The sequence below is a fragment of the Ursus maritimus genome, unplaced genomic scaffold (assembly GCF_017311325.1).
Source record: "Ursus maritimus isolate PB19 unplaced genomic scaffold, ASM1731132v1 scaffold_23, whole genome shotgun sequence".
NCBI lineage: Eukaryota > Metazoa > Chordata > Mammalia > Carnivora > Ursidae > Ursus > Ursus maritimus.
The window spans coordinates 5,265,756-5,290,250 of record NW_024424786.1 but is presented as its reverse complement, the minus strand read 5'-3'; the positions used below and the strand labels follow the sequence as shown (position 1 = coordinate 5,290,250).

At 34.8% G+C, this 24,495-nt stretch overlaps 1 protein-coding gene across 10 annotated transcripts in view; it reads left to right on the top strand.

Annotated features, from left to right (window-relative positions):
* Positions 1-24,495, top strand: part of SOX6 (SRY-box transcription factor 6) — a 578,685-nt gene that overhangs the window by 245,035 nt on the left and 309,155 nt on the right. For all 10 annotated transcript variants that reach the window (XM_008708903.2, XM_040638855.1, XM_008708901.2 and 7 more), the window contains one exon: positions 6,679-6,886. In XM_008708903.2, coding sequence (XP_008707125.1) covers positions 6,679-6,886 — 208 coding nt within the window. The remainder of the gene's footprint in view (positions 1-6,678; positions 6,887-24,495) is intronic.

The window sequence follows — 24,495 nt, the reverse complement described above, 5'->3', positions numbered from 1 at the left end:
TGTGCTTACAGTTACATGACATGACTCCCCAGACTAGGTTAGAAATAGTGATATAGCTTTCATTTGGCTCTTCCTGGGGCCATGTACCTTTGGAGACCTGAACTACCATGTAAGAAGTCCAACTAGTCTGAAGCTAAAATCCTGGAGAGAAAAGATCATGTGAAGAGATCACATAGAGAGAGAAGATGTCCAAGAACCCCGGTTTCCAGCTCCAGACTCTTGAAGTGTTCACATTTGTGAATAAACAAGCCTTTGATATGACTCCAACCTTAGCCACTGACTTACTGGCAACCTCACAGGAGACCTTGAGACAGAACCACGCAGACCAGATTCTCCCAAATTCCTGATTCACTATAAATGATTATACAAGATATTTATAGTATAATATTTAAACAAGAGATAACCAATACAAGGTTCTTCTGGGTAACTCTTAGATTAGGGTTAATAACAAAGTGGAATTTCTGTCTCAAAGTAGGTAAAGTTCCTCTCTGCCAATGCAAGGTAACAAACAGATTAAGGAGGTAGGTGTTACTGGAATTTTGGCATCTTTTACTGTTGAGAGTGATTTTATTATAGCCCTGTGGAGTCAGAAAACCTACATTTGGATTTTAAACTAGTTCTGCCACTTCTACTTGTGTGACATGAGGGAAGCTGCATAACCTTCTGACTGTTACTTTAGTTCTTGCTGCAAACGAAGATACAGAACTTTGGTATTCAGTTCTTGGCAACACATCTTAAGAACAATATCTAGAAACTGGAGTGAATCAGAGGAGAAAGACGAAGGGTCAGGAAACCATGTCAAATGGGAAATAGGTGTAGAAACTGGAGGAGTGTCCCCTAGAAAAGAACTATTAATTCAACCCCTCCCTTCAGATATTTGAATAACTCTAACACAGAAGAGGAAATAGATTGATTTTGTGTATCTTTTGAGGACAAATGGAAAATAGTGGGTGATAATGATAAGGATCTAGATTTCAGCTGATGCAAGGATTCCTTTTTAAATAATTAAATTTATTAGAAAATGTTATTTGAGAGCCCTCTCCTGCAGAAATGCCAAGGAAAGAAAGCTTGGTTATTTTTTCTGGGTTCAATACAGGGAGATTATAATACACTAATTTTCTAGACATCTTCAAGAGGGCCAATTTTTTTTCTCTTAAATTTTATTTTATATTTCCTTTGAGCATCTTTTTATAAAACTATTTTTGTTTTTCTTTATTACGTAAACAATGTGTTCATCAATGATAAATTAGAAAACACATAAAGCAAAAGGAAATAAAAATTATCAATAATCTCATCACCATTTAGAAATCACTCTAAATATTTTGGTGTATATCTTCCCAGTTTTTTGTTTGTTCTGTAGCCATATTTACTCTTATGCACACATGCAACGAAATTGAATTCATGTACTAAATGATACAATATATCCTTTTTCCCATTTAATACATATGTCTTTGTAAATGAATTATTTCTATAACATCTTTTTGGTATTCATATTCAAACTTGACCATAATATTTATTTTTAATAGAACATTTGCAAAATATGGATAACTTCAAAAAAGAAAATTGAAAATACCTATTATCCCAACACTCAGAGGACCAATAATGTTTTGTTGGACATTCTGTTGTCTTTCCTTCTGTACATAATTTTTTCTAAAAAAAATATATATTGATATTTCTCACTAACACACTTTTTACCAACAATACATTATGAATATTCCCACATCACTACATTTTCTGAAAAATATGATTTTCAAAAATTTCAAATTATTCTACCCTCTGGATGAAACCCTAATGCCCTCAGAATGATCCCTAAAACTGGACATGTAAGTTGCCTCTAATTGTGCATCATTATAAACAACTCTGTCGTCAACATATGTAATATTGTTTTTAATGGCTGTGTGGTATTCCATTGTGTAGCTATATCATCTTCTATTAAATGAATCCTTTATTTTTTTAATATTTCGGTTCTCAATACTTTGCTTAAATAAGCAATCCTGTCACTGTTAGAACAAATCTTTACTCTTAGCCTTACTTTTAAAATTATTTCTGACATATTTGGTAAATAGTTGTTTCAAGTTCAGCAGCTGATGATGTACTTAACATTTTGTTGGGTGCTCTGGGGTTATAGAGAAGAAGCATGAGACATGGCCCCAATCCTTCAAGTGTTAAAATTTAGTTGCATATATGATTAATACATGCAAAATAGTAATGAATAATTTATTCTAGTATATTATTAAATGCTAAGTTGCGTGGTTCTGATTAAGTGCTTCCATGTGTAGTTCAGGGGGTAGGAGGCTAGTGAGGTCCAGTATAGTCAGGCAGGACTTCAAGGATGAATTTGATCTGAGCTTTGAGGAGTGGTTTGAGTTAATAGTCAAAGAGAATGTAGGACATTCTAGAGGGAGGGAACATGAAGCACAAAAGCTCAAAAATTTGCGTGTGTTTGATATATTCACAGTACCATGAGAAGGCTATTTAAGTCTAACGTCTTTCTATTGCCACTGCTGAGCAATCTATTTTGAATAACAACCTCTGAAAAATCTGGGCAATATTTATTTTAAAATGTTTTTCCAGTTTTATTGAGATATAATTGACAAATAATGTTGTATTAAAGTGTAGAACATAATTATTTAACACATGTATGTATTGTGAAATGATTACCACAACAAATTTAGTTGACATCCATCACCTCACATATGTTTTATTTTAATATTTACCTTTCTATCCCCTTCAGACATGGAAACATCTTAATTAAATATTTTTAATTTGTGAAAATTGCTTGTTTTCTAGAAACTTTGCCTAATGACTATTTTTATGTACTACTATGTGCTTTTTCAGGCACATGCATATCATATTTGATTTCCAGCAAAAAGCTCTTTGGATAATCTGAATCAATGTTGCTTTAGTTCTTATACTGGGATTGGGATCCTTTTAAATAATATTTCAAAAATTATCTTCACTGTTAGGTTTGGTGGTGCCACTGAAGTTGGGGTTGAGAGAAAACAAATTTATAGTAAATTGCCTTTGAATGAACTAATGCTAACTCAGTCCCCATATGCTCTGCTTGTTGTGATGTTCATTTGTTCAGTCATGTTATCCAGTGGTTGTCTTCACAAGAAAGAACAAAAGAAGAGAAGTAATCTCCTTTATGTTATTTTTTTAAAATTAAAACTAACCAGTCTTCTTAAAAATTTTCATAATTGCATCCATATTGTAACATTCAGGCAAAGCATTTATTTCCTTGCTTTCACAGGGATCAGTGTTTTTTAAAGTGGGAGGCATCCGAATGAAAGCACCTATACATCGGAATCACTTGGCATGTTTATCAAACTTCATATTCCTGCGCCCCACCCTTGGGGGGTCTAGAGGGAGGTGAGGGAATCTGCATTTTAGCATATTTGCTAAGGAATTCTAAACATTGAAGTTTGAGAACCATCGCTTTAGGGAAATACTTTCTCAAATCTCTCCACAGCTGTGCTGCAGTGACATACATCACGACACGACAGATATCATCACTGGGCATCTTCCCTCAAACTGATATTTCATAGGACCTGTTTCATTTTTAGGAAATTACATAAGAGTTGAGCTTTTTTTCCCTTCAAGTAAACTTACTTAAAAATTACCTAGCTCCTTAAAAAAAACCCTAAAGATCCTTTGTCAAGTTTCTTTTTCTAGTTTGGTATTATTGCCTTTTATCTAATGGCACTCTCTTCGTTTTAAGTGTTTGGACTTAAATACCTCTTTACACAGATGAATTGCCTATAGGCCTCCATTTATGAGAGGCCATTATTCGTTAAGTTTTAGAAGGTTAAAAAGTGAGGGCCAGAAATGGTAAAATTTGCACCTTTCCCTTTTTCCTAAGAATGGTATAAGATGACTCATATGACTTACGCCATTGATGATTTTATCCACTGCCTGTGTTGGTGCCTGGTGACATATTGAAAGTAGTTCTTGTCACTTTTTTAGAAAAATCATGACTTTTTAGCTTCTTGCTCTCTGCTTCTTGGAAGTGTTGATCCACTTTGCACAGATTATGGGGCTAAGGACAGTGTGGGTCATTGGTGTGGAAACCCATGGTGATTGTCTGTGGTGTAGGATGGCGGTGGCTACATTCTCACAGGTTAAAAAAAAAAACAAAGAAAGCAGTCTATCTCACAAATGACAGTGAGTAAATAAAACTGTTTAAAATTAGACCTGACAGAAAAAAATGGTACTGTATGAAGCCTAAATGCTCTGACGACAACTTAAAGTTGTTCCTCAGGCAGGAGAGCCATTCCTAATGTCTTTCAATTTCAATTTAGGAATGATGGGAAAGCCCTTTGTATTATGATCAATGGTGGCTCATTTGTAGGTAACCCACCTCCACATGACTGTTGTTTTGACTTGGTTTTTAATCTCTTAGGTTGAGTCAGAGTTTTGTTTTTGTTTCTGTTTTTGTTTTATAGGCTATGATGCAAGACTAGTTTGCACTTGAAATGAAAGTGATGGAAGCATAATTGATCCAATGGTGATACTGGTTCAAAAAAGTCTAGGTCAGATTTCTGATAGGGACATTACTAAGAGAGAAAAATGGCTTTGGAAAACACATTTCTGAGTTTTCCTTCTTTCCTTATTTTTTTTTAAAGATTATTTATTTATTCATTTGAAAGAGAGACAGTGAGAGAGAAAGAGAGAGCATGAACAGGGAGAAAGGGCAGAGGGAGAGGGAGAAGCAGACTCCCTGCTGAGTAGGGAGCCCAATGTGGGGCTGAGATCTTGACTTGAGTGGAAGGCAGATGCTTAACTGACTGAGGCACCCAGGCGCCCCCATTTCTGAGTTTTCATTTGCACAAAGCAGAGAATGAACTGACCATCTGAAGAAGTCACCTACTAACCATGACTGGTATCTAAGAGAAGGGATTCCTCTGCATTACTCAATAGAGCTATTGTAAACATTAAATGAAATACAATATCTTTCCTGGGGAAAGAAAAGATCTAGGAGCAAGGTAAAGAGGAGCTCTCTTTCCTGCCCTACTCAGTTTATTTTAGCCTTTTCAATTTATTTCAGTACAAATGCAATGAGCATCTGTTCTGTGCTAGGCATTGTGCTAGTACTGGGAATTAAAAAAAAGACTGATTTGGCTTACTATATTTTCTTAACAGCTTTATTGAGATATAGTACACATACCACATGATTTACCCATTTAATGTATACAATTCAGTGGTTTTTAGTACATACTCATGCTTCACAGTATTCAATTTACTCTAAGAGTCATGACATTTTTTACTAAACAATTCCTTAGGTCCAGAGGGAAAGAGCCACCTTGGTTCCATCCTTAGATCTGCTCCTTCCATCAGAATAATGGTGCCCACTGGTTATTAAATACCACCTCCTAAGAACTCAGTCCTGTGCCTAGTTGCTTTACAAATGTTATCTCATAATATGCTCCCAGGAGCCCTGAAAATAAGTTTTATTTAACCTTCTACAATGACAAAAATACTAATAACCTAGCATTTATCGGGTACAGTTATCTCAAAACCTATACTTGTCTAGGCTACATTTTTTTCTCCCCATTTCCCACCAGTTATTACTGTAACTTTTACCTCCTGTTTCTTCCTCTACTTCTTGAAGCTTGCTGGGCTTCTTTGTGAAGGGGGAGAGAGATATAGGAGCAGTTAAGATGTTCATGCTTCTGATGAGAATCACAAAGGCTAGATGCTTTATTTATTTCATACCATGTTTTATTGGGCTAGAGAATACCTATGCCCAGACAGATGAGGTGAATATAAGATTACTGATGGGCTGTAGCTAAATAACAGTTGCTTCCAACCCTCAGTTCTGATTTAGAGAGATGTAAAAACATTTTCTTCCTATAAACTCTTAGGTGTTAATTATTTTCAATCTCAGTTTTGCATTTTTTTCCTTACAGATGGATCTAACCCTCTTACCTGTTAGCTATCTTCTCTGTATTGTGAAGTAATTCTTGTGCAGATGTTTCTGTAACAGACTTGTCCTTTTAAAAACAAACAAACAAACAAACATAAAAATGTAAAAACAAACCACTTTCAAATGTGTGTGACTATGCGCTAAAGTGTAAATGTTAAAGAATAGAAAGAGGTTTTTGTAACTTTGAAAGGTGTATGGCTAGGAAAAATGATTCTCCTCAAACGCCAGCACACAAAATTGTTCCGAGTGGCTAACTTTCTGGCACTGATTTAGATATTTTATATATTTTCTGTTGAATAATTAACATTGGATAATGAAGCTAATTTCACTATTGTTTCTAAATTCAAGGATAATGTTATTGTGATATACTTATTTTTTAGGTTGTGGAAGAGCATTTAACAAAAGTGCCAATTAAAAGAAAAACTTTGCCAATCTTAATAATTAATAATTGAATCCAAAGTATTTCAAATGAAGGGTGTAAATGAATAAGGAGTCAAAGTGTCCATTTTAAAATTAAGGGTTTGAAACAATTAGGTTGGTTTCTAATTTAAAAAAAATAGTTTTAATCATCAATTTCAGGGGAGTTCTTTTGATAATTGCTTCTTTTATGTTTAGTATTTTTAAAGGAGAGATGGTTAATATTTTTTGTCCATCTAAGCCTCATGTGCTGTTATTCTGAGTTTGGGATTTTTCTCCAACGGTATGCAAAGAAACAAATGTTCTAATGGTTTTATTTTATTTTGTTTTTCTAGGAGTCGGAGAATAATAAGTTATGTTCCCTGTATTCCTTCCGAAATACCTCTACCTCACCACATAAGCCTGACGAAGGGAGTCGGGACCGCGAGATAATGACCAGTGTTACTTTTGGAACCCCAGAACGCCGCAAAGGGAGCCTTGCCGATGTGGTGGACACACTGAAACAGAAGAAGCTTGAGGAAATGACTCGGACTGAACAAGAGGGTATGTGTGGACTTAACTATTGGGCTTTATTCTTTCAAAGATTCCAGGCCTTTAAAAAAACTGAGTGGGATTTCAAGGGCCAAAGCAGTGCATAATTGGCACTAGCCAGGAAAAAGTTATTCAGAGGTTACCATGGTGATGCAGATTGTGATCCATTGAGAGTATTAAGCAGATAGCTCCATTTTTCTAAAACTTTGTGCATTTTAATTTGTTCTTATGATAACAAATCAAATGGACTGCAAGCTTTACCCTGGAAAAAGGTGTACTATGGGAACTTTTGCAGCTGCAACTTTATTTTTCATTTTTTCTCCCTTATTTCCTTTTGATGGATAGTGTTTTATTATGAAAAGATCAACTGTTTAAAAAGAAAAGAAAAACAAACAAAAAATAAAAACAAAACTAATTTATTTCTCCTTATTTTTTAAGTAAATATTACAAATTTATAAAAAAAAGAAACCAAAGAAAATATTACAAATTTATAAATATTATCCTTTCACCTCCAAATGTTGTAGAATTGAGAGTTGAGGTTTCTAATTTGTCAAACCTAAATGCTCAAGAGGGAAGTGCTAAAACGCATGACATCTATTGCCTCATCCCACATCTACTCTCTCAAGAGATGTACATAGGTTCACTTAGGTTCACCTAGGTCCTAAAAAACATGATAGAAGACTCTAATAATATTTTTAAATTAAATAAATCAAGTCTAAGTGGTTGCTGTACTATGTATGTTCTTTATGTGCAGATTTTAGACTTTGAAATGTAGGGTAGTTAATGGTTCTGGATTTATTGCTAACACTGTAAGTTAAATTTAGAGTTCTGTAGCACTGTAGAGAAATGGGGATATAAGGGGATTTTCATGTAACTTAATTTTATTCCTATAAGGGCTTAAAAGTTTAAAAATTTCAAATTAATTTTTGTGGATGTGTCCATCACATCAGCACAAAAGGAAGTTTCTAAAATGTATCACACACGTCCCTGACTTACCAACCAGATGAGATGGCACAAAAATGTAAATATTTTTTGATGATTCAGGGTCATGGTGCAGTAGACTATCAACTCCAATACCTATCTAATACTTATGTGACCCTGGATAAGTTCTTCAGTTTCCCCGAGCCATAAAATTTACAATTTGGTGTGGTACTAATACTTGACTTGGTAACTCAAACATTTTGAGAATTAACTATAATAATGAATATAGAAGTCTCTGATGAGCAGTAAACTACATACATTTGGGGTATTGTGATGATTATCATATTATAAATGTCAATTATTTTATCAGGCTATAATGTAATGATGCCCCCAGAGATCATTGAGATAATTAGGACTATTTGGCTTTATGGTTATTTCTCTGCAATTATGATACTTTTGAGTTCTTGTGTCTGTTTGATATAGGTATCTTTTGGTGCATGCATGTGTGTGTGTGTGTGTGTCTGTGTTTGTGTGTCTGTGTGTATGTTGGGTTTTGTTCCTTCAATATCAGATTGCAGGCTGTTACTTTTTGCGTTGTTGTGAATAATTTCTAATTTGTTTCTTTTTTCATTTGTAAATTATGAAAATAGATGATCACAACCTCAGGACCATAAGTAAAATATAAACATGTATGTCTGGGTGAGTTGCTGAGAGACTCTGGGTAATATACATGATCTTTAGTTCATGGACTTCTGGCTGTTCAGACACTTTATTTTCCCCTACTTGGCTATGTTCTAGAATAAATGAAGCTGTCTGATCAATAATCTCTGAATAAATGAAATTGCTAGATTATTTTAATTATGATTTACCAAAAAGATGGTTTAGTCCTATAAGAAAGTAGTTTTCAGAATTCTTTAGAGAGCTCCTTAATGTAAAAATGAAGAAACTGATTTGTGATGATTTTTTTTTCCCAGTGTGAACTCCTAGGAAATTTAAAATAATCTTTCTCTTGCAAGTCATGGTTAGTTTTCTGTTCTTCCTCTTTATTACTGTGTGTTAAAGATTTGATACAAGAGAGGCACTTGCAAGATGAGACCTCTCATTTAAGAGTACTTTATCACTAAATTCCTACTATCAAATAATGTTTTTATGTACTTTACTGAACTTCGTTTTCTATAGTATATATATATATATATTAGGCATCAGAATTTCAGGCACTTTTTTAGTGTGTATTAATGTATATATATTAAGTATAAATATGAAGTGATAAAAGTATACTCATCAAACTTACAGATTCTACAAATCTGGAAGGAACACTGAATGAAATGTATGAAAGAAACAAAACTCAAAAGGTTTTGACAAACCAAAAATATGAACTTAAAACTAACCCATCAAGAAAAAATTTAATAGATCTTATTGTAAAGTCCAGAGATTGTGACAAAGACTCCTAGCTGCACAAATAATTACTGAAGGAAATTCAACTAGCAGACACATGAATTAAAAAAAAAATAAGCTTATGAGTTTTAGGAAAGTACGCTGGAGTCAGCATGATGAATATTGCCAAAAATTTGATAGTGCTGTCTCAGCCAGCGTTACTAGAATTACGGTATGTAGCATTCAAAAGGTGGTAGTCCCATTGAACTCCCTGGTCAATACAATGCACCTGAATTATGGTGTTGAGTTGAGAATTACCTTTAGGTGGGACTAAAAAACATTGGGATATTCTCAGAGGAGAACAGTTGACATGATAACAGACATACAATTATATAATAAGAGGAATGGTTGAAGGGACTAGTAATATTAATCCCAGAGAAAATAGATGAAGGATGACATCATGGTTGTCTTTAAAGAGTAAAGTCATGTGGGGGAAGGACTGGGTTTATTCTATGTAGTTCCAAAGGGATTGAATGAAGACCAGTGACAAGAAGTTTCAAGGAACCAGCTTATCATTTATAACAAGATTAACTATCTAACAGTTGTACCTGTCCATGTATGGAATAATCTTCTTTGGAAAATAATAAAATGTCCTTGGAGGTATGTGGCAATCTTAATTGCCATTTTAATAGGGCTCGGGGACAGAAGATTGGTCTTTTTCTAATGCCAAAATATGAATTTTTATGAACAATTTGCTTATACAGTATTTCATAGCTCATCATATATGTATTTTTATAGCCTTAATCAAGAACTACATAGTATCTTGATTATTTTTCTACAAATTTTCTTTTTATTTTTAAAGGTGGTAGTAGAACTGAGGGATTCTTACCGTTTTTTGGTTTTTGGTTTTTGGTTTTTTTGGCTGTGGATTTCCTTGGTAGTCGTTGAAGCCTACAGGTTATTTCTTAGTTTAAATGCACAAAGTAAAATCCATAGAATTACAAAGGAAATGAATTATATTAAAATATTAAATAATTCTAAAATTTTGTGGTATGGTAGAACGTGTTACTTTACTAATGCATTAAACAACAAGATCTAATAAAGGGACTCAAAACATTAAATTTTAAAGTAATGATAAACATAAAAAGTATTTTGAGATATCACTAACCAGTACAATGTGATATAAAAATATACTATAATTCTTTTGGTTACAGCATCACAGATACTATGAATATTTTATAGTTTGTTTCCTGCATCCACAATTTAAGGAAGTCCAAATTTTCAATTAGAGGTTAGTGAAAAAGAATTTTTCCATCCAGGGTCACCATCCAAGGTCCCCTGAATCCTGTAGATGGACTCTTGGGGTCTATGGACCCAAGGCTAAGAACCCCTATGCTACATAATATGGAGCACCCATAATGAATTAAACAATAGTCTCTAAAGAGTTCATATTCTTGTAAGAGGTATAGGATATGTACAAAATGAACTAATTCAATGCCTAATATAGGAGTTGACAGGATAGATTGCACTGGCCTAGGAAGCCATGGAAAGATTCTAAAGGGAAATGGGTCTTAACTGGTCTTGGAGAATGAAGGATTTGGATAGGCAGAGATGGAGGGGAGGGACATTTCAGGCAGAAGGAACAGGCAGAGACCTTTAAAATACCCAACAGTTCATGTTCTAATTTAAAGTATGTGAAGATGCATATAGGATATAAGACTGAAAAGGTAGGTTGGGTTCAGATCACTGAGGCCCTTTAATTCTTGGCTAAGGAGTTTGCACTTAGAATGAAGGCCATGGAAGAACCATTGGCTATTTTTTAGAACAACATGGTGATGGATTTAGAGCTATCCTCCAGGAAGTTCATCTGGCCGCACCGTGTAGGATGTATGGGAGCACGAGAGACACTGAGGAAGTTTTTCAGGCTAGAGATAACAAGGGTCTGAACTAAGGCGGGAGAAATGAGAAAGGAGGAAGGGGTGCATATGGAAAAGATATTAGGAGATAGAATTGTTAGGAGTTGACATTTAAGTGAGGAGACCAGGGAAGAGGAGTGGTTCACATGTAACTCAGAGTTTTTAAACTTTGGGTGAGTGGGAGGGTGGTAATACAATTAATAAAACAAAAAGTAGAGGAACATGAAGATTTCTACTTTCTACTTTGAGTTTGATTCCTAATTTTAATTATCTGCTCAGAGCAATACTACAGAACAGTATAATGGGATTTCTGACTCTATAAAACTATATTTCAGGTCTAAGGAGGTATAATAGCTTCACCAATATTTGCTTGGCTTTGACCCTTTAAAGCCCCAGGTCCCTTTCCTCATGTGGGACAGCTGTTATCCCATGGGACATATAAGAGCTTTCAAATGCATTACTCGCCTCTCTCTCACCTCTATTTCCTGGTTGGAAGACCATACCTCATGAATGACAAGCCTTTGTGATTGACATAATAAATGACTTTTCCTGAGTCATTCTTGTCCTGGAGAATGTTTTGACTCTATCATACTAAATACCTTCCCCCTCACTTCCCCTCATATACAGGAACTGATCTATAAAAAGTTTATTTATTATGGTCTATTTTAAAACAATATCTACATGATAAAACAAAAACTCTCCAGATAGCATTAGGGAATTTATTCTCTTACAGGCAGATCCTTTCATCAGCCAAATAATTGTCCAATGTTTTATCTCCCATCCCTCAAGAAATGTCTTCTTCAGAGCAGTGATTTGACTGCATTGCCGAAACACTGATGAACAAAGGTGTTCTGTCTGAAGTGCCTCCTCTGAAAGTGAGATTTGTGGGAAAATAGACAAGGTTTCTGTTTTGTTGAAAATTTAACCTTGATTTTTTGGTCATAGGTAGACAGGCAGATAGATGAGAGAGAGAGGGAGAGAGAGGTGCATGGATAGGTGGATAGAATGAATATCAGAATCTACCTTTTAAAGTACTGTTGATATTGGTGGGTAGACTATGCAGAAAGACTGATTATAGGTTCAGGTTAAAATGCTTCCAAGATAAAAATCCTTCAGCTGTGATTAAATGATGAATTTTAGTTATCCTTGTATCACCCATCTTGTTGCCAATGTAGCTGGGCTCTAACATAAGCGACAGTTGTCAGAAAATGAATACTTTAAAAAGGACTTCTATATCTAAATACATATATTTAATCAGAGAGTCCTTTGGCTTCTGAAAATAAGTTGTCTAATGAGAATTTCATTTGAGCAGCTGCGACTGAGGAGGTCAACAGGCATTGCCTAGGAGAATATGGCCCAGCTGGTTAAATCTGGTTGTTGTCGTGATTTAAATGGTCAAGTGCTGCTTGTAATCCAGGACCGTCTGTTTGTAAAGGGAAGAGTGAGTGCTTCAGCATAATGTACAGCTGTTTTAATCTCTCTTTAATAATAGTGCTTCAGCCACTATCATGTCTTGTGTATCATACTACTAAGTATATGATCTTAGGCCGAGTGAACTGCTTTTGGGTCAGGTTCTGGAGGCATGTGAGCTTGCAGAGAAAGGGATACAATGATATAAACTTCAACTCTCTGATAAAATAAACCCTTCTTTCTCACTTTTTGGCTCTTTTAAAAGATATTCTTTAAGTAATAATTATTGTGATCAAAAGGGAGCGATAAACTTGTAGTTAGAAATATTTGAACTAGTGAACTCTGAGAGAGGCCATAAACTTAATGGAAAGTATGCAGGGTTTAGGTACAGTTATATAGGATATATGTTGGACAGAAATTAGAATATTTGCCCCGTGGAATTGTGTGCCACAAGTTATCATGATAATGAAAGTATGTGGTTTCATTTGACTCTGTATGTGGAGAAAGGGCAGGAGCATTTGAGCTTTGGATTCCTTGTGGGATAGGCTTTCCAATGGATTATGCAGCTGTTACCCTGCACAAGAATGAACACGTGTTTATGTGTATATCTGACAGATTATTATCATTATTCACATCTCTAAACAATAATTTGGATTTTTACATATATTTTTTACCGAATTATATTTAGTTAGCATATATGTTGGTATATATTGCTTATCTGATAACTTTTGCTGTAGTAAAGGAGGAATGTGGTATAGTTTAAACGATGGGGAAACTCAGTTTTGAAAGTCATGTTTCTGAGTGAGCTAGATTTGTGTTTGACCATAAATTCAATCATTTGGAGGGGCAGTACAGCCTCCCGATTAAGAATGTGGGCTCTGGAGCTAGACTGCGTGTGTTTGAAACTCAGTTCAGCATTTGCCATGTGGGTGACATAGGGCACCTCTCTGTGCCTCAGTTTTCTCAATCAAAAATTACACATAATTATGGTGCTAGTATAAGGATCAAGATTTAGTTAATGCAACTAAAGCATTTAGAGCATTACCAGCATGTAGTAAGTGCTCAATAGAGGTAGCCAACAGTATTTTCTAGCTGTATAACCTTGAACAAATTACTTAATTCTTTTGTGCTTCCCCTCACCGGTAAATTTGGGTGAATGATACCTACTTTGCAGGGTTGCGTGAGGATTTCACATATTAAATATATAAAACACACAGCTTCTATAATTATAATTATTATTACTGTTGCTATTATAGTTGCCATTACTGTTATTATTTGAAGAAACATTTTTTAAGGGAAATATTACAGGAATCTCATCTTTCGCCACAGGCAGAATCATAGGAAATGTCCCATGGCGTTAGGGGATTTAACATTTGGCAGCAATGATGTTCCTGTTTTCTGGAAGAGCAATTCAGTTTAACTCTCCTTTCAGGCTTTTTGGAAAAGCTGATACTAAAGTTTCCCCCCTGGAAGCCAATCTTCCCTGCTGAGAAATATGTGGAATATGATGTTGTCAGTGAGAGAGGTTGGTAAAGCCTTGGATGAGGTTTTCAGATAGTATCCAGTTAAGAGCAATGTGTTCCTATTAGAGGGAAAAAAAAATCTATTAAAAACCCATGCTAAAAAAAAAAAAAATTAACATTACTACCATGCTAGAGCATCAAAAGAATTTTTTTAAGGCAGAATTTATGGATATTAGGTTTGCCACTGTTGTGATTGAAGGTTATATTGGTGAAGCATTTAGAATATTTGAGATCCAAACCCTTCTTTATATTTCTCATTCATGGGAAAAATTGGAAAGGTTTTGGATTTTTGCATAAGAAACACATTAAATATTCATTACCAATGCCCCGGAATTATTTTTTCAAATAAGTTGGAAATTTCAAGTCATTTAAATGCTGAAGTTCCCCAAGATCACTCATACCCTAAGTGAAGAAGTAATCAGGTATTCAGAGCAATGCTGATGTAACTTCAATTTATTTTTTCTTTTTAAAATACTACATCTTTCCTCCCTATGATATTTTTGTCCTTGCTCCCGTTTTAAAGAATTTGTATATTCATAGTAAATACGTATCTAGTACCAGATACTTTAAATAACGTATTTTCTGAAAGTATTGTACAATTAGGGATTTAAATGAGCTAGAACTACTGGTTTTTGAATTATGAAAAGAATTACATTTGGTATGTTTTTATGTGAAGTATATTTGCTTTCTAATCTTTGGAAACTGGACATCCTCTTATATAACTTTATAAACAATGTAATCAGCCTGCATCCTGTGAGCCGCAGACATTCTGGACGAATCTTGGCTATTTCAATTTGCTGTTGTTTTACAACTCCCACTTACGGTGTCGGCAATGTGCTAGTTGGTGGAATCTTTTTCTTAACTTCATTTTGCGTGTCTCTGCCTTGAAAAGATACTTCAAATTTCTTGGCTCATTTCTCTTTCTTCAGATTTAAACATTCTTTTCTTAAAGCTCTAAGAACGTTAAGAACAGATGCAAGCAATTGCTTTTGATTTTTTCTTCTTCACCTGGGAAGCAAGAAGGTGCTGTCCTGGCATTTTGTTGCTTAGAAAGTGGATGCAACTTTCTGATGGTTTGATGAAATAAGTCATATTTTTCTATGATTTTTGAACCTGTAGAGTTTGAGGGTATTAGCATTTCCCATTGAAAATTTATTAGATCTGCTTCTTCAGGATTTATGCTGGGATTCTAAAAAGTAATAGGAAGAGTGGTTTTTAGTCATATCTTCTTCTTATATATGCAAAATGCAAAGAAAAAGTGAATATAAAAGGAAGTGGCAAATTTAAATATGTGTTTATTATGTCATATTTGATACATAAATGTTATAAGGCATAAAAATAAAATAAATGCCTGTGAATTCATCATCCAACTTAATATAAATTACTACTATTGAATCTACCTGTTTTCTTCACCTGACAATCCCTTTGTTTTCAACCTAGATGTAGGTACTGCCAGAACTTTGTGTTTATCATTTTCTCTTTTTGTTTTAAAGCAGTTTTATGCGTCCCTAAATAAAGTTGTTCGTCTTTGTTTTAGAACTTTGTAAAAATGGTACTACACTGTACCTTCTACACCTTGCTTTTTATACTCATAATTCTAAGCTCAATTTTGCAGGGTACAGCTCTAGTTTCATTTTCATTTTCGTATGAAATTCTATACATTATTCCATAGAATGATATACAGGAGTATATTTTCCTGTCTACTGTCTCTGGACACTTGGATACTATTGCTTTCTGCTAGTATAAACAATGATGCTATGAACATTCTTGCACCTGTCTTCTGATGCACATGAGCACGAGTTTCTTCTCTAGGGTGTATTCCCAGGAGTGGAGCTGCTGTTGACCAATTTTTGTATTCTTTTTCCACTCTGTTGAAAAACATTGCACAAAGAAGTTGAGGCTACTGTGTGTGTGTGTGTGTGTGTGTGTGTGTGTAGTATAATCCTTGAAAGCTTTAACTTAACCGCTTATACCTTTTGGTTCCACCTTCCTCAAAATTTCTAGTACAGGTTTCTTTTTATCATTGAGCTTTTCAGAAGCTCACAAGAGCCTTTGATGGACCCTTCACTGCAATTTTCCTTTTTCCTTTTGTTGTATCTTAGTAGAATTCTTCAACCTTTCTTTCAACTATGAACACAAGTGTATTGTCATTCTCCCACTGGACTATGATTACTAGGTTTGTTAGGAAACACTTTTTTCCCCCTTTTGATCCTCTTTATTGACTTTCCAGTTTGGTGTGGTTTTTGAATTAAAGAAATTCCTGATCTCTAGCCATATCTGGTTCCCAGTCATTTTTTTTTCTTAAATACCTACTTCGAATTCAAGATTAACTAGCAAATCTGTTGATTTTTTGCCACTGTTCTATCTAGCCATTTATATTGAAATAGACAGTTTTCTAACCAGTTGACTTATTAGCTGGAAATCTTTACCTTTTCCTTAGAATGCTTAATTTGAGAATCCTTTGAGATACTGGCCTGGATTTGATATGTATTCTTGTCCTGACTCTGGTAACTTACTGGATAGGACCTAATAATTGATTAATTAGTTAATTGATTGATCTTAACAAAAGTTTCTTAATTCAGAAAACATGGACATTAGTCTAGCATTAAAGACCAAATTCTAAGACTTTATGCTGCTCTGATTTTCTTTTAGAGTTTGTATCTCAATTTCAGCATTATCAGTGATTTTTTTTTTCAAACTATTTTCAGGCTAGAAGTCATCTGAACCAATCTTATGATTCATTTTTCTTTTATTATGCTCGGAATCATTTACTTTACCGTTCCCAGTCTCTTTTTTCTGATGTTATAATCTTTATCAAGATAGAGATAAAAACTCCCATCTGATTTTGATGTGTGAAAAGTCATTGTCCTATGAGGTTTGGACAAAGCCATGGATAATTGGCTCAGAAAGTGTTGTGTATGGTTTGAGAGATTGGCAAACAGAAGTGGGTGGTGGTAAGGTACCATGATCTGGAAGAAGTAAAGGTCAATAAGTCTACCTTTTGTCTGGGCTGTTGTAAGGGGGATTTGGGTCTTAGAGGGAGTTCATGGCCATAATTATTAACCATATGAGGCTATGGTTTAATGCTGAATAACTGTGACACTTAGACCCATCATAGCTTTCTTAATTTATGTTTTGAGGGCTTAAGTATAACCAAGAAGCTATAACTGAGAGGCCAGACAACTCCCACGATGAAGTCATAATACATGGACCATCCACTATCATTGGGAGTGCAGAAGTTAGAGGCCTATGAACATTCCTAATTGCTTTCAGATAATGAATTGAAAGTATGTAAATACAAATAGATGGTTAGAAAAAAAATCGAAGGTATAATGAAAAATAACTATGAAAAATGTGATAAAATATTGAATTATTTGCAATAAGAACCACGCAGCAGCAGCAACAGCAACAGCAGCAGAAACACTATGCTAATGTATGACTTGTGAATGAAGGCCACCTCTAGTCAGTGGGCAGTCTTTAGAGTAGCTAACAAACTGTGTGTGCGGTTATTCCACCCCACTCCAGAATGCAGCTGTAATTTAATTGGAACTTTTTAGCATGTCCTTCAGAAATACCTCTTTAAGTTTTTGCTTGTGTCATAGATGGGAGAGTTGGGGAATTTAAGAATTATTGCATAAGCCACCTGTTGTTTTGGAGCTATCGTTCTTTGTTTTCAAATAGAAGAGAGAGTCTGGAGGAAACTACAGTTATGTACCTAATGTACAAAGTCCTAAAAATGATCCTGTGATCTTTTTGATAATTTTTGTTGATATCACATATAGTGATAGCATCATTTTGGAATACAGAGGGCAGCAGTAAATTAATGTTGTGTGCTTATAAATATTATTGGCACAAATCTCATGTGTACAAAGCTTATGTATTAATTTTATTTTTTCCATTATTAATTTTAATATAACCCTTAAGCCACCATTCTGACTAATAGCAGGAAGTTTGATCTCTCTTCTAGGTAAACTTCCAGTTACTTTAGGATTTATGTTCAGTCAGTTAGAACTATGCTCTTTTCACTTCTTCATGGTATTATCTGTTAGTCAGAGGTGTGGGCATTTTACTGGCATTGGAGCTTTGGTATCTAGCCATGATCATCAGTCTCTATTATGCTTAGAATAAAATTCGTTGTTTAAAATCCAAACACTGTACTCTGGCTTCCAAGGCTCATATTATATTACTTTACCCTTTTCTCAGACCACTCCAGCTTCACCGGTCTGTTTTTTGTTTTTTGTTTTCCCCCTCAAACATGTCTTAGTTCCATACTTCTCCATGTATCTAGAATGATTTTCCTTGAGATGCAGGTATATTGGATCCTTCTTGTGATTCAGATCTCCTCTTAATTATCACTTCTTCAGAGAAACCTTACTTAACCTTTAAATCTTAAGTGGATCCCGGTTACTCTTTACCATATTACTCTATTCAATTTTCACCTTAGCATTTTCCATTACCTAATATGCTTTTTCATTTGTCTTCCTTTTGTCTCTCTCACTACACTAAAGGGGGGGAAGTCAGTGACAGCAGAGACACTCTCTGATTTGTCCACTGCTATATTCCCAATTTCTAATGACTAGAACACAAGACCCTTATTAAATGTTTGTTGATTGAATAAACGAGTGAAGGTTGTTAAATGATCTGAAGTGGTATTTCTTGTTCTTACTTCTGCCTCCGTTGTCCTGGCATTTACTTTTTTTCTCCCTACGGTAGACCTCTCTTAACCATATCCTTGTCTTTCATAATATTGGAGGTCAACATAGGAAATCAAAGTAATTTCCTCTTGTCATGGCCTTTTCTTCTATCTGTTGGTGCACATTTACTGTTCAAAAGTCAGCTGACAATGTAACTCCAGATACACTGTCAACCAATAGTATGTTCTTCATTTCTAACATTTTGTCATTTAAAGATATTATATAAATAAAATCACACAGGATGCACATGTTTGGAATTGGCTTTTTAAAACTCAGCATAATTCCCTGGAGATGCATCCATGTTGGTGCATATATCAATCGTTCATAATACTTTTTATTGCTTAACAGTATTCAATCGTCTGTATCACGTGTATGTATCGCAGTTTGTTTACCAGTCACTGATTAAAAGGTATCAATTCAAATTCTAGTTTTTGGCTATTATAAATAAAGTTGCTATGAACATTTGTGTACAGGTTTTTGTATGAACCTAAGTTTTCATTTCTCTGGAATTCATGTCCAGGAGTACGAATGCTGGGTTGTATGGTAATTGATGTTTAGTTTTATAAGAAACTGCCAGCTATTTCAGAATAGCTAAAGCTGTTTTACATTCCCACCAGCAATGTATGAGTGATCTAGTTTCTCTGTGTCTTTGCCAGAACTTGATTTTGTTATGTTTACTTTAGCCTTCTGATAGTGTGTAGTGATATCTCATTGTGGCTTTAAATTGTATTTCTCTTATGGCTAACGATGTTGAACATCATTTGATGTGCTTGTTCACCATCTGTTTATCTATCCTCTTTGGTGAAATGTCTATTCATGACTTGTCTATTTTTTCATTGTTTTTTACTGTTGAGTTGGCAGAGTTCTTTATTACTGTAGCTACTAGTCCTAGGTCAGATATGTGATTTGCAAATATTTTCTTCCAGTCTGCAGTTTGTCTTTTCATCCTTTTTACATAGGCCTTCACAGAGCAAAAGTTGATACCTTCAAAGAGGTAGTGTTAAGCAATTTTTCATTTTGTGCTTTTGGCGTCAAGTCTAAGAACATTTCACCCTAATATTTTTCTAAAATATTTATAGGTTTACATTTTATACGTAAGTCTATAATCTATTTAGAGCCCATTTTTGTATCAGATGTGAGATTTAGGTCACATTTTTAAAAAGATTTTATTTATTTATTTGAGAGAGAGAGAGAGAGAAAGTGAGAGCCAGAGCATGAGTGGAGGAGGAGAGGGAAGAAGAGTGGGGGTGGGGGAGGAAGGAGCATACTCCCGGACTGCAGGGATCCCAACGCGAGGCTTGATCCCAGGACCCTGGAATCATGACCTGAGCTGAAGGCAGACACTTAACCAACTGAGCCACCCAGGAACCCCTAGGTCACATTTTTAAGTCAGGTGTGAAGTTAAACGATTTCCTTTTGAGTTAGCAAGGTCATAGGATACAAGATCAACACATAAAAATCAATCACATTTCTATATATTAGCAATGGACATATGAAAACTGAAATTAAAAGCACAATACTATTTACAGTTGCTCCAAAGGAAATGAAGAATGTAGGTATACGCTTAAAGCATGTGCAGGATCAGATGCTGAAATACAAAATGCTGATGAAAGAAATCAAAGAAAACCTAAATAAATGGCAACACATACCATGTCATGGGTTGGAAGACTCAAGACGGCAAGATGTCAGTTCTTCCCCAAATAATCCATATGTTTAATGCAATTTTTATCAAAATTCTAGTAAGACTTTCACGTGCATGGACAAGCTTATTCCAAAATTTATATAGAAAGGGGCAGACCCTAGAATACCTAAGATAATCTTGACAAAGAAGAATAAGATGTTAGGAATCACTCTACCCAATATGAAGGCCTACAACATAGCCAGAATAATCAAAACAATATGGTTTTGGCAGGAAAATAGACACATTGATCAATGGAATATAATAGAGAACACACAGATAGAACTGCAAAAGTATGCTCAACTGATTTATGACAAGGATGGAAAGTGTTATTTGCTATTTTATATTTATTGATCTTGCCTCCCAAGAAGATTTTAATTTCCTTGAGGGCACAGACCATATCTTTTAGTCTATCTTCACAATGCCTAGTATATAGATCTTAGCGTGTAATATATGTATAATAGCTAAAAACCTGTTGATTTATAAAAGGTTTCAGAGATATGAATAATATTATGGTTCAAAGGAGAAAAATAGATTCAATTTTTAAGGAATGCCTCTTCATTTATTATATATATATATATATATATATATATATTTAATTACATACATATATATGCTTACTATTTCCATAAGCATTTATTAAGCTCTTTCATCTGGTACTATGGTGGGCCTGGGGTGGGGAGAGGTAAAAGTGAAGAAAGAGGAGGAGGAAAAAAAAAGATGAATACAGAGATGGACAGATAATGGTTTTTAGTAACTCATTATTAATGGGGAAACACACACACACACACAAAGTAATTATATTAGAATAAGTGCTATAGAAGTTGCTTAAAATGCTATGGAAGTACAAAAGGGGGCTGTCATTTTGTCTAGTAGATCTCAGAAAGGATTTAGAGACATTTGAGCTGGATTTTGATGAATTGTAAGCTATTCATAGTGACCAAGAGATATAATAGAATCCCAGGTAGAGAAAACAGCATTGTATAAAGTTTCAGTGGTATGAATAAACCCATGAGTTTGGTGAATTCAGAGGTTCAGTGTGGCTGGACAGGAGATATGAATGAAAAAATAGGTTGAAGCCTTTCTAAAGAGTTTGAATTTTATCTTTTGGGTAGTAGGGAGCGGCTGAGAGCTTTAAGTAAGAGGATGCATAACATAATTGGACACATTTCTTATAAAAGAAACTTTGGTGGTATTTTTACTATCAGTTGAAAAGAGGCAAGGCCAAATGTAGGAAAATCTGCTAGTAGGCTATTTTAATGGGCCACATATATACTGATAAGAGTTGAAACAATTAAGGCAGTGTCAGGGGATAGAGAGGAGGAGTCAGCCTTTAGTTATATAGTTGAGGTTGCTAATTAGATGTGGGGTATGAAGTTAGGGAGAGAGACAAAGAAGATTGAAGTATCCTAGCAGAGAGATTCAATGATGAGACTATTAAGATGGTGAATAATAATAAAAAAAGATGGTGAATATAGATAGATAAAGTTTGGGGAGAAGGTTTGGGTTTAGAAATACTGAGTTTGAGCATTCTATGAAAGTAGATAGGTCCAGTAGGCAGATGTAGGACTGATTATTCTGGAGATTCGGCCAGAGGAGTACCCCTTGGCTCCTCTGCCTTTTTTAAATGAAGTATGATTAACATACAGTGTTACATTAGTTTCAAGTGTACAATATAATGATTCAACAATTCTATACATTACTCAGTACTCATCAAGATAAGTGTACTCTTAATTTCCTTTATCTGTTTCATCCCTCCCTCTACCACTTCCCCTCTGGCAACCACCAGTTTGTTCTTTGTATTTAAGAGTTGGTTTTTTTGTTTGTCTTTTTTCCCTTTGTTTTGTTTCTTAAATTCCACATACAAGTGAAATCATATGGTATTTTTCTTTCTCTTCATTTAACATATTCTCTAGGTTCATCCATTGTTGCAAATGGCAAGATCTTATTTTTTTTTTGTGACTGAGAAATATTCCATTATTTATATATATAAATATATAAATATATATATATATATATATATCATCTATCTATGCATATCACTTCTTTATCCATTCGTCTATGGATGGACACTTTCATATTTTTGCTATTGTAGAAAATGCTGCAATAAATATAGGGGTGCACATATCTTTTTGAATTAGTATTTTTATATTCCAGTAGTGGAATTACTGGATCATATGGTAATTCCATTTTTAATATTTTGAGGAACCTCCATATTGTTTCCCATAGTGGCTGCAACTGTTGAATTCCCACCAATAGTGCATGAGGGTTCCTTTTTCCCCACATCCCCACTAACACTTGTTATTTCTTGTTAGTTTTTATTTTAACCACTCTGACAGGTGTAAGGTGATATCTCATTGTAGTTTTGGTTTGCATTTCCCTAATGATGAGTGATATTGAGCATTTCTTCATGTGTCTGTTGGCCATCTGTATGTCTTCTTCGGATAAATGTCTATTCAGGTCCTTTGCCCATTTTTTGTTTGTTTGTTTGTTTTTAAGATTTTTATTTATTTATTCGACAGAGATAGAGACAGCCAGCGAGAGAGAGAACACAAGCAGGGGGAGTGGGAGAGGAAGAAGCAGGCTCATAGCAGAGGAGCCTGATGTGGGGCTCGATCCCATAACGCCGGGATCACGCCCTGAGCCGAAGGCAGACGCTTAACCGCTGTGCCACCCAGGCGCCCCCCTTTGCCCATTTTTAAATTGCTTTTTTTTTGTTTAGTTTAGTTTTGTTTTGTTTTTGCTGTTGAATTGTGTAAATTCTTTACATATTTTGGATATTAACCCCTTATTGGATATATCATTTGCAAATAACCTCTCCCATTCAGTAGGTTGCCTTTTTGTTTTGTTGATGGTTTCCTTTGCTGTGCCAAAGCTTTTTATTTTGGTATAATCCCAGTAGTTGAATTTTGCTTTTGTTTCAGATGATATGATACTATATACAGAAGACCCTAAGAATTCCACCAAAACTATTAGAATCGATTAAATGAATTTAGTAAAATCACAGGATATGGAATTAATATATAGAAATCTGTTGCATTTCTATGCACTAATAATGAAGTAGCAGAAAGAGAAATTAAGAAAATAATCTCATTTATAATGGCACCAAAGTAATCAAATACCTAGGAATAAACTTAACCAAGGAGGTGAAAGACCTCTACTCTGAAAACTATAAAACATTGATGAAAGAGATTAAGGTGACAATACTGACATTCTTCACAGAACTAGAACAAATAATACTAAAATTTATGTGGAGCTCAAAAGACCCTGAATAGCCACAGAAATCTTGAGAAGGAGGAACAAAGCTGGAGATATCACAATCCCAGATTTCAAGATATACTACAAAGCTGTAGTAATCAAAACAGTATGGTACTGGCACAAAATAGACACTTAGATCAATGGAACAGAATAGAGAGCCCAGAAATAAATTCACACTTTTGTGATCAATTAATCTATAATGAAGGAGGCAAGAATATACAATGGGGAAAAGATAGTCTCTTCAACAAAACGTGTTGGACTGCTACATGCAAAAGAATGAAAATGGACCTTTTTCTTACAACATACACAAAAATAAACTCAAAATGGATTGAAGACCTAAATATGAGATCTAAAACTCTTAGAAGAAAACATGGGCAGTAATTTCCCTTGGCTCCCTTTCTATCATTGTTATGAATTTAAACTTTTTCTCAGAGAACTCATTGCAGCTTTCAGTTGGCCTCAAATTTGCTCCTCACATGGGAGTTCTGTAATCTGTCATTCTATTCATATAAGAGGAGAGAAGCAACTATAGGCCAGTACAAGTCATGTGTGTCTTATCTTCTCAGGCAAACTCAACTAATTTTGTGGCCCAGTGGTTCACATTGTCAGTAGCATTGACATCACCTTGGAGCTTATTAGAAATGCAGATTCTTGGGCCTCACCCTTACCTACTGAATCAGAAAGTCTGGGATTAGGCCCAGCAAACTATGCTTTAACAAGTTCACCAGGTGTTTCTGATGCACACTGATGACTGAAAACTATGATATAGAAGATATACTGTATTATATTGTACTATGCCATGCTGTGCTGTCACTCAAACCATATAATGTGATGCCATGAAATCATC